The 18380-nt window shown below is 37.8% G+C and overlaps 3 protein-coding genes across 8 annotated transcripts; 1 reads left to right on the top strand and 2 right to left on the bottom strand.

The window, feature by feature from the left end:
* Nucleotides 1-505: 505 nt before the first annotated feature.
* Drep4 (DNA fragmentation factor-related protein 4) lies at nt 506-7344 on the bottom strand. 2 transcript variants are annotated; one of them, XM_066283459.1, is made up of 4 exons: nt 6880-7344; nt 5817-6041; nt 4826-5042; nt 506-4553 (listed from the first exon to the last, which is right to left on the bottom strand). In XM_066283459.1, exons 2-4 carry the CDS (start codon nt 6033-6035, stop codon nt 3976-3978), a joined length of 1014 nt encoding a protein of 337 aa, XP_066139556.1. In that variant the 5' UTR covers nt 6036-6041; nt 6880-7344; the 3' UTR covers nt 506-3975. The 2 variants fall into 2 exon arrangements, with proteins under 2 accessions (XP_066139556.1, XP_066139557.1); XM_066283460.1 differs by having other exon boundaries at nt 6921-7344.
* Nucleotides 7345-7533: 189 nt separating this feature from the next.
* Nucleotides 7534-9830, top strand: LOC136339887 (lysophospholipase-like protein 1). Of its 2 annotated transcripts, none has more exons than XM_066283462.1 (4): nt 7534-7870; nt 7968-8089; nt 9022-9166; nt 9391-9830. In XM_066283462.1, exons 1-4 carry the CDS (start codon nt 7792-7794, stop codon nt 9741-9743), a joined length of 699 nt encoding a protein of 232 aa, XP_066139559.1. In that variant the 5' UTR covers nt 7534-7791; the 3' UTR covers nt 9744-9830. The 2 variants fall into 2 exon arrangements, with proteins under 2 accessions (XP_066139559.1, XP_066139560.1); XM_066283463.1 differs by lacking the exon at nt 7534-7870 and adding an exon at nt 8659-8846 and having other exon boundaries at nt 7964-8089.
* Nucleotides 9831-10404: 574 nt separating this feature from the next.
* Nucleotides 10405-16762, bottom strand: LOC136340066 (uncharacterized). Of its 4 annotated transcripts, none has more exons than XR_010732250.1 (6): nt 16565-16762; nt 14539-14987; nt 13670-14142; nt 13203-13362; nt 10704-12574; nt 10405-10651 (listed from the first exon to the last, which is right to left on the bottom strand). XR_010732250.1 is itself a non-coding variant. In XM_066283783.1 (6 exons), exons 1-5 carry the CDS (start codon nt 16580-16582, stop codon nt 12397-12399), a joined length of 1278 nt encoding a protein of 425 aa, XP_066139880.1. In that variant the 5' UTR covers nt 16583-16762; the 3' UTR covers nt 10405-12303; nt 12367-12396. The 4 variants fall into 4 exon arrangements, 3 of the variants coding, with proteins under 3 accessions (XP_066139880.1, XP_066139879.1, XP_066139881.1); XM_066283783.1 differs by having other exon boundaries at nt 10405-12303; nt 12367-12574; XM_066283782.1 differs by having other exon boundaries at nt 10405-12574.
* Between the last annotated feature and the right edge of the window lie 1618 nt (nt 16763-18380).

The following is an 18380-nucleotide window of genomic DNA, read 5'->3' as shown; positions in this document are numbered from 1 at the left end:
TTGGTTTGTGTTGGATTTGTCAAATTACAAATCTATGTACAAAACTAGAATCTAAACGGTAATAGGTAAATAATGATTTCGGCATGGTTAACTCATATTGTGTACGCACAGAGATGATTCACGTGTCTATAAAAAGGGAAATATTTCTTGTAATCTTTGACAATGCTCGTACTGCAGTAGCGTTTATAAGTAAAGTCGGTTACTGCATTCTTGTTTTGTTAATCCTAATTTCCACCAAATATACTCATAATTTCCAACAGTTTGAATAACCTTTACGTGGATAACGAACAACGGGCATGAAACAATATTAGAGTCCCCGTTTGCGGTCATTATGCCTTCGGGGGAAAATGAATATGTAATTCTTCCCCTAGAGAGTCAGTTCTTTAGATTATCCAGCAGTTTTCAAATTTTTTTCCTCCGGTTCCAAGCAAATTGCCCATTGGTGGAAAGGTCGTGTGCCGAAATGAAGTGATTCAGGATCCATGGAATTAAATAACGAACATGATAATGGGTTTTTTGGTCTTTATTGTCAGTCAAAAATTATGCGTTTTATCATTAATCTTAGTAACATAGGCGGTACTTGCGCCTTATTATGCGGTTACCATGTAATTTGATATGGATTTCCCTTATACAATACAAGATTCCCGTTCTTAATGCCAACTTATGTGAACTTGCTACAATAATAGTTAATTATTATTAGTAAAAATAGATACATTTATTCCTAGATGTTATATTTTTACGAGTATACTTTTTCGATTCAGCAATATAGTTCTTATGCATTCATAAAACTCTTTAGGAACGAATATTATACTTATTATAAAAATGCAGGAAGATCATTTATGTATTTTATGTCTATAATTTGCATTGGTATAGACAAATATCGTCAGGAAATAATTGATCTAACGTACCAACGAATATAAATCTACCGGTTTCGGGCAATTTTGAATTTCAACTAACGAAAACTAATCTAAAAACTAGTTATAATTTCAATAATTAATACATGTATAGAATTACAACACGATTATAAAATTAGAAAAACGTCATACAAATATATAGTATTTCTGTGTTAAAATAGTGTACAATCTTAAGAAGTAGACAAAAACACCGTTGCGTTTACGCTGTTTTAGATATACATTTTTTGGAAAGCTCGTTTAATGTTTGAGTAAGTATAGGTGTTTCATATGTCGCGGAATCTTAAAAAATATGAAAATCACAGCTCGTTATTTAATAATAGACGACAACAACGATAATTTCAAACAAGCTATTGTTCACAACGGGACATCTATTACGAGTACTTTACAATAAAACATAGATTCAGAGTTGCGAGGCAGCTGACGGGAATCGTCATTCCTGCCCGCATTGAAACAATGAAAACATCGGGATTGAAATTCATAATACTCATTCGATAAGTCTCAGTTTTCAAATGAAAATTAGTAACGAGTAAAATAAGTGTTAATAAAGTTTAAATATATTTTTAAGTGTAAATTGAAGTAGATGAGGAAAAAAGGAACAAACTGGACATACGAATGTTTCACGAAGAAACATAATTACAGAGGTGAAGTTACATCCACTAAACCTATTAATTAAAATCCTACTAAGCTCTACTGTAATCACATTACTGACAAGCATATTATATAACTTTCCATATTTATAATATACCTATATCTATTTACCTACCACCCTTTACTAATAATAATAACGTTTTTACAGCTATAAACATTTTTATTTGACCGCAATGAGCGTGGATATTGGTATTTGTTGTAGGAAGATAATTAATTAACGTCGAACTGTTTACAATTTTGGTAAACTAGACTAATATATATATATATATATATATATATATATATATCGTGGACTAAGGGATAACCTTATTGGCACGAAGATCTCGTCTCTGCAAGTTTGTGCTGCTAACTTGTGTAGCGGTAAATTTAGACTGCATATATGGCAAAAATAAGGGGAACCGTGAGAGGTTATTTAATCTAGAACTCGGCTAGAAAGATTTCACTCAAACAAATATCCAAATATAAAAAAGCCTTGATCTAATGGTTATATTATCCTGTATACTCTCGGTTAGTATTTTCGCAGAACTGACTCTGTGCGATCTGAATAATGCTGTTCGGCACAAAAACAAATAAAAAAAAAGCGAAGTAAAAAACGTATCAACTCTTTGTATTTTAAACAGAACGCGATTAGCCACCTTTAACCATATCAGTAGATTTCGCTGTGACGAATCCACTGATATGTTTGAAAGGTCTACGTTTTTAGATTATTATACCATTGATAAACTTTCAAGAGTACGTTTCCTAACTACCTTGCTCAAAAGAATCTAAGGAACAAGCTTATAGTTTGGGCCATGATCTTTATACAAGGTGAATCTCAAGTAGGAGTCTTCCTTTTAACACGCCGTAGGCCAAAAAAAAACTGAGCAACGTAACAGGAGGATAGAGGGCAATGAATCAATAAGTTGGCTCGCGAGATCACCAGACCTAAATCCGTGCGAGTTTTACCTGTGAAGTTACAAGAAAAGTTTGGTGTTCATGACTGAAATTGACACAGTGGCAGAGTTGCACGAACGGATCGAAAACGTCCCAGAAAATATTCAAGCAAAATTGTCTTTGTTGCTTTCGGGTATATCAGTGGGTGACAAACACATTGCCCCAATGTTGGTACTCCTCCTCCCAAACCGAACTTAGATCGCAACCTTTTCGACGCAGTCCAATTACCCTTATTGGGTGACAAGAGTGTAGACTATATTCGTGCAGTCGGTTTCTAGCAGTTTGGTCCATGGAGACCAACACTCCGTACAGGTTTCCGATCCAGGCTGTAGCTGTTCTCGTGCGCCTAAGCTTGAAGGACCAGAAAATAATCTTGTCCCGCTGTCGTAGCACGTGAAGGGCCAATGCGGCTTTCTGCCGCATCTTCAGTTTTTTGGTATCGTGCTCCATATCTACTGTTAACCGACGTAAATACTTTTTTTTTAAAATACAAGTGCGTCAAATGTGAGGATTCGTCACCAATTGTCCTTGTCTCTTGGATTATTTTGAGCAGTGTATTTACCGTGTGTCCAATCCGAAAATTTTCTATTTTAGGAGTTAAAGTTGAAGCAGCAATCAAAAGCGAGAAAATTGCCATATTAACGTGAAACATCCAAACAGCAAAATTCTATCTACGTTTTTATATTTCGAGAAGTAAACAGTATCACGGGCGGTCTCGTTCCAAACATGTTCGAACAGCCGAGATGATCTGTAATTAATCTACATTTACCTATACGACCGACAAGGAAATTCCTCTAATATTTATGTTAATCAGATTCCACAGACGCCTTTTAACAGTGGACAATTTGAAACCTTAAAATTTAGCAGCATTTTATTTAAAGCCTTCGACACCTAGATTATTACCTATCGCAGCTTTAAACGGAGCATTCCTAAATATCCTTATATTTTATTTTCTGCACGCATGGGTTCATGATGGGACTCGTCCCAAAAGGCTTAAACTAATTTCGGTGAATACGACTCAAGGAAACGTATCAAATACCACTTTAATTCACACCACTATATTAAGAAAATATCGTTATTCGTTCATAGGAAAATATTCTGGCGTACTGCGTCTTGGAAAGCTTTACATCTTTGGAAGAGTACTTGCGAGAATTATTAAAAAGCCCTTGAAAAGATCTCGGTATATACACAATGACCCTGTATTTTTTAAAGCCCAGAAAACGCATACACAATGGTCACGCAGTGCCGTCCTATGCGGAAAGCCTATAACGGGCACAATTCAATTTTCATCTCCCATACCTTACAAGTCACTCAAGCAACATATATGAGAAGCTGCCGGAAAATATTGTCATGCATTGGCCGGTTTTATTGCTTATTCGCTTTAATCACACTCAATTCAAAACGAACATTAATAAATCAATAGAAACGTGCACAAATAAGACATCACAATAAATAAAATTAGGGCAAAAGTTTGGGAACCTCAAGTGATCAAATAAGATCCAGCCTTCCTCGTTACATGTGCCCTTTTGTCGTGACATATGATGTGCACAAGCCTTAAGTTAGCCACGGTGAACAGATCGTTATAAATAGCTTTAATATCTAGCGAGTCTTCCTCTTTGTAGATCATTTGACCGACACTCAACAAAGCTTTGCTGATATTCGGAATAACACTTCTAGAGCGCTCTATCCTATGATCGAGGTTCCAAGTTTGGAAGATAATGCGTTCTTCGCGGCTTGTGTACGGATTAATGGAATGTTTCGGGACATACAAACAAGCTCGCTTGTCCCATCGACCATCGCAATAAAACTTCCCCATAGAGTCGCAGAGAGGTTTTAGGTTCGAGTTTCCAATAGCTGCGTGCCTGTCGAACAAATGTCCGTTATATTTATTTAGTTTCAACTTAGTTTGTAGTTCTGTTAAAAGTGCGTTTAGTTTGTCTGCAGGCAGGTGGGTTGCGTGGAGCAGGTCTTCTTTGGTTTTGTAGTAATATGTTCGGATTCGGTCTTGTGCCCTGCGGAACATATATTCTTCCTTTGACTTTGCTCTGGTGTCAAGGCCTGGTAAAATAAAAATATGTCTGCCGAAATGGTATGATTGGCGAAAACAGAGATGGTGATGGCAACATTCGGAAACGATTGTGTTACTTTGATTGTAACTAAATCGGAGTTGTTCTTCCTACTACAAAACCACGAAGGACTGGCTGATCACTTACTACAGTTAGATTGAAATGTATTTCTTATACATCGTATAAATCGACGTGAAAAACACAGAAATCATGCACCCTAAGCAGTAATAAATGTGTCGTTAAATGGTTTATTAAAAAAATTACCTTCGAACCACTCAGGATGATCCACGCGATTGCTCAATTTCACCTTTTCCGCGTCGATTCCCTTCAGAACTTCGGCCAATTTGAAAACTTTCGACTTCATTTTATCCGTAAAGAATTCCTGCACTTTCTGGCCCACGTTCAAATACTCTTCATTCACTTCCCTGATGGTTTTGTATAGTAATTCGGCGTCTGTTTCCGCCCTCTCGCCCGATTTAACCTGCAGTAAACATTGTATATTATTAATGTACAGGATGTAACATACCACAATGGAGGTGTTTCAGGGGTCGATAGTACTCTGTTGAATAATAAAAAAATAATAATAGACTCATGGTCAAAAATGTATCATTTTCGATATACAGGGTGGTGCATTCTTAACAGTTTCTATAATTTTGTTTTGTTACGAATTGCTTTAGATAGTTGATAACTGAGCCAGATGATGATTTTTTTGCCCTACTTCCTTTACATTCTTTCGATTTTTGCATTGATTTGCATCGAGAGAGATTTTTGTAAATTCTACGAAAACGGCGGAAGACCCGAAATTACTGCAAGAGCCCGAAAAAAAATAAAGAATAGAAGAATTTATTTAATTTTAACATTAAAATTCATACCGGATATTCCAAAAACATATACAAAATACAAAATAGTACATGACTCAAAAAAACAAAACACCCTGTAAATTGCTAACGACGATTTTCAACTTTTGTTGCGGAGAGTCTTAAAGCAAATACGTGTATGAAACTTAAAAAATATAACTTTTCTCTACTATATGCAGTACTTTTCTATCTTTCCCCATTTTTGTAGGATTTGCTACCCTGTATATCGAAAATGGCGTTTTTCTGACCATGGGTCCATGGATGCTTTTATATTGTTTTTCCGAGTCCTATCGTCTCCTAAAATATCTCCGTGATATGTTACACCTGGTATATGTTCCGTCTAATCATTTAAATGAAATTTGCCCGGGGAAAAATAGACGAGTTACGAAAAGCATTACCCATATCAAGAGAGTTTGGGCAGGAAGAGTTTGAAAGTAGTCGTCACTCTCGACTCTGGTCCCATCGGGAGTCTGGAAGTTGATCTCTGAAGGAGTATAGGAAAGTTTGAACTTGTCGATGGTTTTTTTCTTTAATTCGTCGAAGTTTTTTACGGCGATACCCACTCGGGTTTTCCTTTCCGCGTCGGTCACTTTGTAGCCTCTGGTTGTATTTGTCATTGTTATCTATACATAAATGAGGCCTTTTAGTCCAGACTATCTACTGTAGGTATAACCACTTAGTTAGACGTGGCGAACGCATAAGCGAAGACAACAGCGCTTGATAAATATAATAAATAAGAAAAGATTAAATTTTCGCGAGCTTTTTTCCGCACTTGGAAATGTCAGTTCCTACAGGTAAATATGTTCGTAAAAGTTCTAATTAAGAAAGGCAATAGACATGAAATTTAAATTTGGAAAATTAAAAAAGTAAAAAATGTAGCTAAACAGGTACAGTAAACACTAAACCAGCAAGTACTAATGAGAGCAATTAAGTTTTGATGGATGATTTTGCAGGAAGAGTAAAGTTGTATGTGGATTTAACTGATTCTCATGTGCTGAACTCACAATTCCAGCCTTTGAGAGCATTTGTTCGCTACACACACTACTAGAAGATGCAAATAAATGATCATACGTGCAGGCAATGTATCATGTAGATTACATCAACTGATATAAAATGATGAGGGTTTTTAGCAACATTTTTGTTTTGATGCAGTGGGTGGCCCCTAATAATTGCCAGTATTTTGCGAGTCATTCTACTCTCACTTTCATTATAGCAATTATGACCTTTTTTTACTGCTCAAAATGCCATTCTGAAAAAGGACACAATTCAAGTATCAAGCTGACCCAAACTGAATAAATCTTCACATAAAATTATATTCCTCTATTTCTAATATTGCAGCCTTGCATGCACAAGAAAGTAAATATTTTATAAGTTATGGGGGGCAAAATGACTTAAAATCAAATATCTACTAAATAATAATTAAATTCACTATAATGACTCTACTTCCGATTTCACTCTTACTCTTGGTATAAAACAGCCACTTGATCAGTTGAGGAACTCACTTCACGAGGGTCCAAAATCAACTGGCAGCTCCACCAACACAGGTCTGAATTTAAAGGCTGCACTGGGGAATGAGGGTGTGTAATAGGGCCAATGCCAATGCCAGACTAAATTTTCCTTTCTCCCAGGTCTGGAAAGCCAGGAAATGCAAGGGAAAACGCGCGCAGACGCCGTGGGCGTGGGATGAGGTGAAAAAAAATCTATATTAATCTGCTTTTAAACCCTTCCTCAATGTTAGGTAAATATTAAATGAGGAGGTGTCTATGATTAGGACACATGATGTTGGAGAGTTGATTTTTCTTCGGGAAACCTACAAGATTGCATAGATGACTATACGAGGAACCCGAAAAAAAAGATTGTAACTCTCCATACATAGTTATTGTTAATTACTAATTATTGAAAACAATATATAACCACGAAATGAAAGGAAACATTTTTTTTTTGTTTTCTATTCAAACTTGCGTAATTCGAATATATTGCGATCTTCATTTTTCTACACACTATAAAAAGAGACAGCAATATATAAGCGTTCAGATCTGCCTGTGTAATAGTCATCTTACATAACAAAAAACATCAATGTCATTTATACGGATTATGCAACTCAACTTACATCTAATTCCTCAACCTCATCTAAATTATCATAAGACAATAGCAAAAGTTAATTCAAATAATTTAATAATTTAAAACAGTACTTAGGTCGGAACTCGACCTTGAAATCAGAGCGGATCTCTCAGAAATTGAAAAATTTTAAATTAAAGAAAGTTTTTCAGCATTCTTCACTCTGCAATAATTATCCTAAAAAGTGCTCAAATAAAAACATCCATAACAAGTTAACTGGGGTTCATTTAACACGTTACTAATAGTTAATGACTAATGGCTTTTACATCCTTAGTAAAAATACCTCAGACCAGTAAGGTAGCTTCAGCCTCAGTGATATTTTTACATGGATCAGGTAAATATATTTTTTTAAGTAGTGAACATATGCGACAAACTTATGAATAATTCATTTCATTAAACATTCTTATTGCATGCAAAGTTTTAATTTTCAGGAGATACAGGTCAAGGATTCCTAAACTGGGTAAAGTTTCTGATTGGTGATTTCAAGTCTCCTCATATTAGTTTCTACTTCCCCACGGCACCTCTAAGGCCCTATACACCACTTAAAGGAGAAGTATGTATTGTTATTTGAGTGTCTGTATCTGTTCTTAGTATCATTAGTCAATCTTGGTTTTGCAAAAAGGGTTCTGAATTTGGTGAAATTATGGGCCTGTAAATTGTTTTAAATGGTACAAATTCGAGTAGTAAATGTTGTGAAGTATATCCAGTAATTTTTATACATTTGTTTCTAAGTACTCAGTACAGTACATTGCCCCCAACACATTATCTGGCCCTAAGCTTAAAAGGTTTTAATGAAGTAAAAGTTCCTAATGTTAGGGGCTCACACACTGTATCTTGTCCTTGAGTTATCAGAGGCAATAAAAATTGCCTTATAAATGCACATACAGTAGCATAGATAGGCTGAAACACACTTTCTTTAAAACCATAACATGTTATGCTATATTAAAGAACCCACACCAGTGCGAATTCAGTGCAGCAATATGGCCAAATTTTTATTTTCCTCCTACGGCAAAACGCTAAAAAGCAGTTACTAAAACGTAGCACTGAGTTACCTAAATTTGTAAGAATAAAATAGTTTTTGCACAGTTCCTTTATTTATCTCCTTGTGCTTTTCAAATACAGGACAAGCCACTGTTAATTTGTTCAAGACTTCTTTATAAAATTGGCGAAGGTCTGCAGAAGTCACGAATGAAAACAGCGTCATCGATGGACGACAATGAAAAAGTATGGCGATTTTCCCCCAAATACGTTTTCCTGACTGTTCGTTCAAAAATTTTGCAGGTCGGGTAAAACTGTTGGAAAAGAACGAGGTGAGTAGGTCCCTTTAGAGACACACGCAGATAACACCCCATGGCCACATTGTCGCACTGAGTGCGCTCTTTTTAGACGCTCAAATTTGCCATTTATATTATCTAATCTCATCAGATCACTGTTTGGCAAATGCATATAACGTTTAAGTGCATTTATTTTCTTTTCCTTTTATAGTTCAGCTATGTGTGGTTTGATAGATATAGCATAACACCAGATGTGCCTGAACATACTGAGACATTAAATGACGCTGGTGAGCAAATTAAGCTTTTGGTCGACGATATTGTTGCCAGTGGAGTCCCTCTGAATCGGATTATTATAGGTAAGAAAAGCAGAAAATTTAGAAATTTTTATGCTCCTTTTCATATTTTCTGTTGTATTTAAAGTATTAGTTGCTGCTCTTAAATTTGTCAACCCTTTGGTTGCTTTTTTGCCTAATTTGATAACGCTGAAAATAATTCGTAAGCTACTTCAAGATCTTCATATTAAGTCATTTCTCAGAAAGGTCTAAAGAACCAGTCTTTCATGCATCACTCTTTATTTCAGGTGGTTTTTCAATGGGCGGTGCTCTGGCTCTACATTCAGCTTTCCGTTATACTCCTGGTTTAGCAGGAGTCTTCGCCCTCTCCTCATTCCTCAACAAAAATTCCGCTGTTTACTCAGAACTCAGAGCGGAATCAACACCTTTGTATATGGCTCACGGAGAGAGAGACACGATGGTTCCTATTTCATGGGCCAAGAAATCGTTGGAAGAGTTAACTAAGCTCAATGTCAAAGGAGAATTTATTTCTCTGGGATACACTTTGCACGAAATAAAAAAGAGTGAGTTGCAAGGTTTATTCAGGTGGATCGAACGATATTTGCCACCATTGGAATCGGATGTAAGTCAGTCTTCTTAAAAGTTCACTCAAAATGCGTTTCATGTGATAATACTTTAACGATCCATTTGTGAAGATTTTGGAAACTAAATTTATACAGAATTTAAATGAAGTTTTCTTAAACACTATCCTACCTGTAGGTAACTTCCTTATTATTTCCTTTCCAGAATCTCTTAATTGTAAGCAAGCTTCAGACAAATTCCAAAATTTATGAGGTACAAAAAGATTCAAATCAAAGTTACTTAACGGTGCGGAAAGTAATGTTTTTGTGTATGCGTTCAGATTAACGTTACTTTAGTCTATTGCGGCAGAGGTGCACCTTTCAAAGGGAAAAATATGTAGATAGAAGGATATCGGGTGTCACTGCAATTAAGGTTTATTTGCTTAATTTCCTCCGAATAACGATTTGCCCATGCCGAAGCCCGTCACTTAAATCGTCGTTATTAAATTGACGAGTCGCTGCCTTTTTAATTTTTATAAATTAGAGTAGGTAAGTCGGAGCTTATTACCTTTATGCTTCACCTCGTTTACATGTCGCTTAAAAAGCTTTTGTCCGGCGCATGCCTTTCGACCATACCTAACCTTTCCTTTGCGCCTGCGTCATTGTTGGCAAAACTGCAATTATCATCTGCATTTCGAATTGCTATGAATGATCTAAAACTCACAACAAAATATGGATATATTCTCATTGATAAAAGCTTTATTTAAGAACATGTAAAATAATTTGTTACAAAAAAAAACAACTTAAATCTACAACATATATAAGTAATCACAACTTGGAATGGTCATCAGTTTTGTAATATCACTGAAAGGTACCGTCGAAGTATTAAAATTCCTGGTATTAACTGTTTTATATCGAAGTATCAAATTGCAAGTGTTCGATAACATCATTTCAGTGCGTTTCACTTGGCATATTTTGTGGCGCATCACTAAAAAGATTGGGTGGGAAAAAGGGGACTGACTTCCAAAACATTTGCGCACCTTTTCCGAATACTCTGTATAAGCAACAAGATGTTCTGGTAAGGTCACTTTGAAAAACCAAATACCTTAGTAGAATATATTAGATATGTTCAATGGTCGTCACACACGAACATACAAAGATTTTGAAGGAAATGAAACAATTTACACGGCCAACATTAATATCATCTACGGAGCTGCCAGTTTGTATAGTGTTGTGCATATTAACCTTGATGCAAGGTATTTAGGGAGTTTTCGCTTAGCATTTGGAGTAGGCTAAAACTCTCAGAAATGCAATTTATCCACCATCAGCTTGAATGGTGGTTGAATTAAGCAAACACTCCCTGTATATTTTTTTTTTGGCTGGTTCGGCTAAATACTTCGTAAGGATTCTTGTTGATTCCTAGGGTGTATCAAAGCAGAAAAGATATATACTGAGTGTTCAACCAACACAGAGATCTGGAAAATTGAACGTCGGAGGTGGACGGAAAATAGCGGTTTTTTAAGTAGCTCGGAATGACGATTCATTGTGGTTGAGCATACGTTGAACAATGTGGGTTCTCTTGTAAGTAAGTGTGTGGAAATGACACTCGAATTTCTAATGCGTAAAATGAAATCTCATTTTACGCCGCCATTTATAGCCGGTTTTGATTAATTAGAAATACATGCATTTTTCCGTTTACATGCAACCATTGTTGTGTGATCAATGAGCCGAGGCCTTTTACGAAATATGCTCAAAATGGTTCTTCTGATGAGAGATGTCATTTCCGTACTTATGTTCGAAACTGGACAGAAATATGGGTGAAAGGGGAGGAACATCTTGTATGAAACCTGTTAGGGAAGGCTATGCAATTTAATTCGTATTTTTTCAGAGGCCGGCTCATTACAAGAAATAGTACGATTCCTAACTAGTTGCAAAAAAGTTAAGTCGTTCATGTCACCTTTGCGGATGCGAAAACGCTAGCTAACGCGGATACAATAAAAAAAAAATTATATTAAAAAATATACAATTTTTTAAATTGTTAGAGTCTGAATCTACAAACGAGCTAGAAAGCTGACTATACGAATGGTTTTTGATATCCACAAAAGGCCATTATCAAGGGAACACCCGGTGGGCAGCTATTATGCAACTGAGTCTTACTAATTGCACCAACGTCATTTGGGTACATATATTATATTAAATAAATTATGTCCACTGTAGTATCACTTCCACGACCAGTATTCAGGGTAATAATTAATGGTATTTGCCGATACGTCCCAGAACTATGCTATTCCAACACCTTTATCCAAGGGAACAAACGGGAGATTCCCTTGAAATCTGCAGAATTTCAATACACTTAAGTTAGCTTCTGCTAATTTCCAAACGAGCGAAGATACCAACGACTTGGAAATTGGAGGTTTCCAAGTCGTCCAAAAACTCGACTCATCCTTAGGGGCTCTACTGAGACATATGAGGAAGAAAATAAAGTCAAAATTAGTCAGTGATACTGCGTTACAAAAATGCTTAAGGCGATAGGCCAGGAAAATAAGAAATTTTAACTTACATATAAAAATAAAAAGATAAATTTGGAACTTCAACACCCTGTACCTCGGATGCGGCTCCACGATCATACGAAGAATTCCCCTTGAAATCATGTAAAACAGTTGTCCTACGACGAGTTGGAATGCTATAGATTTTCTATATTACCACTAGAAACCCCACTTCCTTTTCATAGCTCTAAAGACCATTTAAGAATCCCTCTTTGAAGACTTTAGAACTCTGTAACTCGTTTAAGAAGGAACTGTCAGACGGCCTCTTGTTCTCGCTGGAATCGGCCTTTTTGAAGGATGGATGCTCTGCGAAGTTTTTCGTATCTTCTGGTTCAGGGCTTTGCTCTGGTTCTTGAGCGTTGAATCTGGAATAGTTGTTTGGCCAATGTACAGGTTATTTCATAACAGTAAGTGGGAAAATTAGTGAGTAGAGTGAATTTGTGGAAGATTTTTAGAAGAAAAAAACTTCATATGAACACTGATATGCTTCAGTTTCCTGTTTGAAATACGGCGCGATACATTTTTTTATTGAGTTCTACATTAAATATTTTTGTGGAAAATGGGGAGCGTGAAATAGCTGTAGAGACACATCTTTTAAGGAAACAGCGATGTTTTTAATTTCACCAGTGGCGTCTCCATTGTTGTGACCCTAATCATAGTAAACCAAAAATATGATACGCTGCTGGGTAAAAATAATAATAATAATTTTGCAAATGCTCCACATTTTTATGGGATAAAATATTTCTTGAATGATTTTCGTAGTGTTAACCGTTTTTATGAGAAAAAATGCAACGATTTGAAACTGAGAAATCGCATTAAACACCCTATACGCCCAGTTAGAGGGTTGGGAAATTGGGCCAAATTGCGCGGTTTAATATTTACATTTAAATTAATAAAATTTAATTTAATGCCTAATTGATTTTTTTTAACCTATTTTCGGTAAACGCTAATAATTCCAAATTCGACGGTACCTAGTGGTTCTAATTTGGGTACCTGTGAAATATCTCGTTAAGCGATGGAGCCATTTTGAGCAGTTCACTTCCCACAGTTCTTTCATACTCTAACTTTTGCTTCTCCACTTTCAATCGTTCCCGTTCAATCTCCAAGTTTTCTCGTTGCAGCATGAGCATTTCCTTCAAGATACTGGATACCTCTGCAAATAAAAATAATATTGCATAAACTCGTTTTTTTAACGGTAAACACTTTAACGACTCAAGCCTAATTCGGCCCTGTACGAATGTACCGATAAAGGAAATTTGTTTATTTCATTTATTGGTGCTAAACCGAACATCAGAGCCGTTTCTTTGGAAACCGAGAGGACACCAATACCCGGAATTTACTTCATCGTTTTCATGGAAACGCTGAACGAAAAAATAATTGATAATGCGGCCCTGTATGAGAATCTTGCAATTTTTGCCACTGAACTACTATGTTTTATATCCAAAAAAAGCTATTTTTACCGGCGTTAAATCCTCCTGTATTAGTAACTGCTGGATTATTTACAGTGTTCATAAGGGGTACTGATTTCTGCGTAAGCCCCGAAGAAGGACTTTGCCCCTGCACCCCATTCAAAATCAGTAAGGGAATAGGTAGGGGACCGTTGCCTTTGACCATACCATTCCCGGTAGGGATAGTTTGGATTTTTGAGGGGGAGACTGCATTGGAAGACATATTCATTTTCACTGGTTGTAACAGCTGGGTGCTTTGCACGTTAGGGGACATTCTAGTGGTGGTGTTACTCATTAGGTTTTGGGCTATTTGTATCCGGTGGTATGTCGTCGGGGGTTGCGTAGGAATGGAAGAGGGTGAAGGGATTGATGAGGGTTTTGGAGCGATTTTTATGGGAGTGAAGAGTTTCTCTTCCTCCTCGATGATGAGCGGTGTGATAGTGGCTGGTAGGGCTGATGGTGTTTCGTCGAATTCGTCGTCAGATCTGAAACCAAAGAGGCGGATGTTAAACTTTTTAAGATCATGTTTGATGGGAACTCGGTTTTTCGATGAAATTGAACAAATACCTCGATGAAAAATAATTTACATTATTGATGCCTAATTTTAGAGATGCTGTTCTGCAGCCAAAAACTGAGTCATTATAATCTTAGTACAAAAAGCGCGTGAGTTCTAGTTGAATAAAGAAAACAGCGTGAGCAGTAAGTATGACAGATATCTCAATACGATCATAATGAAGCAGTCATAGGTTGAAGAAAAATCATCGTGTTCCATTTGGAAATAAGGCATGTTAAGCTGGCCGAAACTGCTAGGTTCGTTTGCGGCTCGCTATTGAATCTTAGTAAATCTCTCAATACCATCAAGGTATCCATTAGACACTTACCCATTGCTATTCGAAGATTCTCCATCGTCATTTATCTCAATATCCTCTTCCTTGATCTCTGCATTGACATCGCTGAGCAAATTGTGGTTGTACACTAAACTTTGCTGCAGTGCGTTCTTTTTACTCAAAATATCGTCCATGGCTTTGTAGTGGGGCCAGTCAGGGTCCACGGTCCCAATCCCGGCCCCTGTGGCCATGGATTTTTTGATCCTGTGATAGAGACACTTGAGATTACGAATTCGAGTCTTGATTTCATCCGGAGTCCTGTAAAATCCATGCTTCTGCATGTTGGAGGCGATGAGTTTCATTACAGGCGCTTTGCGGTGAGTCAAGTAGAGCCTGTGCTGGACCACAGGACTCCCCCACAGTTGGATCAGTAACTTGGTTTCGTCCTCTCGGAAGTTGGTGGTCCGCTTCTTAGGAGCGTTTTTGAAGTCCATCTCTGGAGCCTGCAAATGGGTATTTTATTAGCTCCGGGAACGCTGTGCGATAACTCCCCGTTTCTCGCGACAAGTAAGTGTCTAGAGTGCGCCCCCCTGGATGTTTCCACCTCTAGGTGTTGAGACAGATGACCCACTTTAACTAGCTGAAACTCTTCTCCGGTACCGAAAATTTAGGATAAAAATGCGCAAACATTCACTTGCACTTAACGTAATTTGAGGAACTGGGGAACTAACCTAATTTTAAGGGTGCTAGGAGAACAGTAATAAAGTGATAGCAAAGCGGCAGTAATAACGGGCGGTTTCTCTAAGTAGCGGCAACGAAGAGCCGACGAGAGATATAAAGTAAAACGAAGAAGGAGCCAGGGTTCCTAAATTGCACAGTGATTTTTAGAAAAGAAATGAACAGTGGCGTCCTATAAGGGGGCTAGGAAGGGTAAAAGATATCTGAGCCCGTTTAAAGTGTCATTCATATCAGTGGGTCACGTCAAATTTAATTCGAGTATCTCAAAAACTATCTGAGCTACAGGCAAAGTCGGGAAAACGGTAATGAGAAAAATGAAGTTTTGTAATGAGTTTTTTTGCAGAATCGACAGCTGTGGTTTAATTCTTTAAAATCCTGTTTCAGCACCTGTCAACTTTCCCGGAATATTTGACGGACTTGGCAACGCCGCTTCCCAGTTTGCCATTAAATTTATGGCCCCTAGTGCTATTTAAGGCCTTACTACCTCTGGGGTTTAAAAATGGGCAATTAGCCACGGCAAATGGTTGAATTGCACTACCCTGCATGCATGTTAAGCAAACTGTCAGTGATCAAGGTCATCATCCGACAATGGCAGTTATTAACGTACTGCGAAAATAGGAATTTTCTGATTTTTATTTGCTGATACCTTTGATAAAACTCCCCAATTTAATTCCTATATCGATCGCCCCTGCCATGACGCAGGGATTGTTCAATACATTGCGCGCCGGCAAACTCGCATTTGTGGGTATTGTTTGCTTAGGAATAGGAACGGGAGCCCGACAAAAAATACACCTAAATATCGTTAGTTCTAACCGATTTCAAATTAAATATAAATACACTAAGATTAACATTGCTACATCGCTGCGTGCAGGTAGTTGTTTATCCGCATACTTTCCCTATGGGTCCATAGGAATAAAAACCATACTAGGCAAGAATGTCACCTTGTCAAGAACTGCGCAGCAGTATTTCATCAAAATATCCCAATATTCCAATTTTAACGAAGCACCCCTTTGTCTGTCCTAAATGCCGTGAAACCTCCCCGACTGCGGAGCATGCACTAGTATGAAATCTGGAAAAACATGAGCAACATGCGGACTTACCCGGCTTAAGCGACTTTACTCAGCCCTTTACGCACACTATGCTAGAACCTCTGTCTCACGTTGCAAAAGTGATCTTTGCAATATCGAACGGAAAAACTGCCAATATAAACTAACATAAAGAACACTAACGGCGCTCACTGCGAACGGTTGCGAATTTGGTGAAGTCGATTATGCCCGCGTTACCTCTACACGCTAAACTAAGGGGTGCTCAACCACCCTACTCAAATGTGATCGATACTTACCCTAAAGCATGCGCACATCTGACTTCAGCTTAAGTAGGGCGCCAGCTTATGTCGTCCCTTCCCTATCGCCCTTTGGGTTGCTCAATGCTCTGTCCTTCTCTGCGAAATGGCGCGAAATATCGCAACGTTCATTTGCCGCTCGTCCGTTCTTGTCCCGGCCGTGGAGGTGCGATAATGCTCTCTTTTTTCCCCTGCATTTACCTTCCTTTTCTTTGTTCGGGACCGGCTTTGCGAGAGTCAGCTGTTTCAGCCGGTGCGATGCCAATAAGGACGATTATCGCAACGGGCAACCTTGTTTTTAGAGCCGCAGCCTACTATGTTCCGTGGTTCGGCCAGATGGGCAGAGGTGCGGAGGGAAAACGTCGATTTCGAGACACTTTTCGCAAGTGCTCGCGAATCCCTTTTGCATCTAACATCAGCTCTAGAAATAGTAAAAATAGCTAATTTCCCTCCCTAGCTAAATAATTCGAACTTTGGGACCTCTTAGGCGTGGAGGACGGAGGTCTGGACCCCCGGCACGACCGGCATTAGCCGAAATGGCTACATTTATTATTTATTAGAGTCGTTTTCTGTTAATAACCGTATTGATCCATGTTTCTAAACCGTATTTGAACTGCGATGTCAGCATTTTATTCCAAGAAAATCTGTAGTTTTTATGAGCACCCGTGAGTGTTCGCATCAATTTTGTTTCAGTTTTGCTCGAGCGCATTTTTGGAAATTGTTCAAAAACACTTCGACATTAGTTCGATCACCGGGATCTAAAATTATAAGAGGTGCTCGTGGGGTTTGTCCTCCACTTCCAAGCACAGCCCTATGCGCCTTCTAAAATTCGACATGGGTTTTAAAATAGCACCTCTCATTTCGGTCTACAAAGTAGCGGTGATCTTCCCTCGCGGGTGATTAATATTGATGGGTAAAGATTTATAAATGAGGCCTTTCCTGATCCTCATAAATAATAATCTAATGGGGATAGATCTGGCGAAAGAGCCGGCCGACGTGTTAGAAATGAGGAAATTCGCCAGCTAAGCCTCGGTTTTCCAATATGGCATTGCCATGTTGTAGAAGAGGAAAAGTGAGGGTACGCTTGGTCATACATATGTTATAAAAAGAACATGTGCCATGCTGAGGAGCTCACTGCAGCTGGTATTCTGTGGCCGATACTTGGGGAAAATTGGGTGTTTCGTGATCTTCAAGTAAAGAAGCAGTTCTTCGAAGCGGTGCAAGCATTTCTTGTTCGAGGAGATTTTACGGACCGTACCGCAACACTTTTTATAAAGCAAATAATACCTTAACATTCTTACCGGTTTGCGTATTTCATATTAAGTCCTTATTTCAAAAATAGTCGTTTGACAAATTTAACAAAAATTAAAACTAATTCATTATTATTGGGTCCGGCTCTGCCTAGATGTTTTACGTATTCAAAATAAAGGCCTCTGTGATTGGTAATGTCGTCTTTGAGAGGGAAATTACCATTAACAAAGAGCTTTAAGGTGGCTTAGAAATTTACAGGGTAAAGAGGATTAAAGTGACTAAAAAGGATCGCTTCTATTAATATTTATTTGGATAAGGGGAGTTTGTTAAGGCATCCGAAACTAAGCCACTGGCGACAATTTCGCGCTCCTTTCGGAGACAGACCCGGACTCAGCATAGAATTCCTATCCCGAAAATTTTGTTGATTGGTTAAATTAACTTTTTTATATTTTTAGACGTTTTTTCCCCTTTTTGAAGTACGCAATAAATGAGAAATCTGATTTAAATTATTTGATTTTGCTGGTTAAAAGAAGACCCGAAGTTTCAAATAAATCTCCTCTACGTC

The sequence above is a fragment of the Euwallacea fornicatus genome, chromosome 7, assembly GCF_040115645.1.
Source record: "Euwallacea fornicatus isolate EFF26 chromosome 7, ASM4011564v1, whole genome shotgun sequence".
Taxonomy (NCBI): domain Eukaryota; kingdom Metazoa; phylum Arthropoda; class Insecta; order Coleoptera; family Curculionidae; genus Euwallacea; species Euwallacea fornicatus.
This window is presented reverse-complemented; position numbering and strand designations above follow the sequence as displayed.

Bases quoted from the DNA above. Each gene is read 5' to 3' on its own strand.
- LOC136340066 (XM_066283782.1), bottom strand. The intron at 13,363-13,669 runs GTAAAAATAGCT...TTTTATTTGCAG, and splicing joins TACAGGAGGATTTAACGCCG to AGGTATCCAGTATCTTGAAG. The intron at 12,575-13,202 runs GTACCCAAATTA...CAACTATTCCAG, and splicing joins CTTAACGAGATATTTCACAG to ATTCAACGCTCAAGAACCAG.
- LOC136339887 (XM_066283462.1), top strand. From the start codon at position 7,792: ATGGCTTTTACATCCTTAGTAAAAATACCTCAGACCAGTAAGGTAGCT. The intron at 7,871-7,967 runs GTAAATATATTT...TTTAATTTTCAG, and splicing joins GATATTTTTACATGGATCAG to GAGATACAGGTCAAGGATTC. The intron at 8,090-9,021 runs GTATGTATTGTT...TTCCTTTTATAG, and splicing joins ATACACCACTTAAAGGAGAA to TTCAGCTATGTGTGGTTTGA.
- Drep4 (XM_066283459.1), bottom strand. From the start codon at position 6,035: ATGACAAATACAACCAGAGGCTACAAAGTGACCGACGCGGAAAGGAAA. The intron at 5,043-5,816 runs GTAATGCTTTTC...TGTTTACTGCAG, and splicing joins CCCAAACTCTCTTGATATGG to GTTAAATCGGGCGAGAGGGC. The intron at 4,554-4,825 runs GTAATTTTTTTA...TTATTTTACCAG, and splicing joins TCATCCTGAGTGGTTCGAAG to GCCTTGACACCAGAGCAAAG.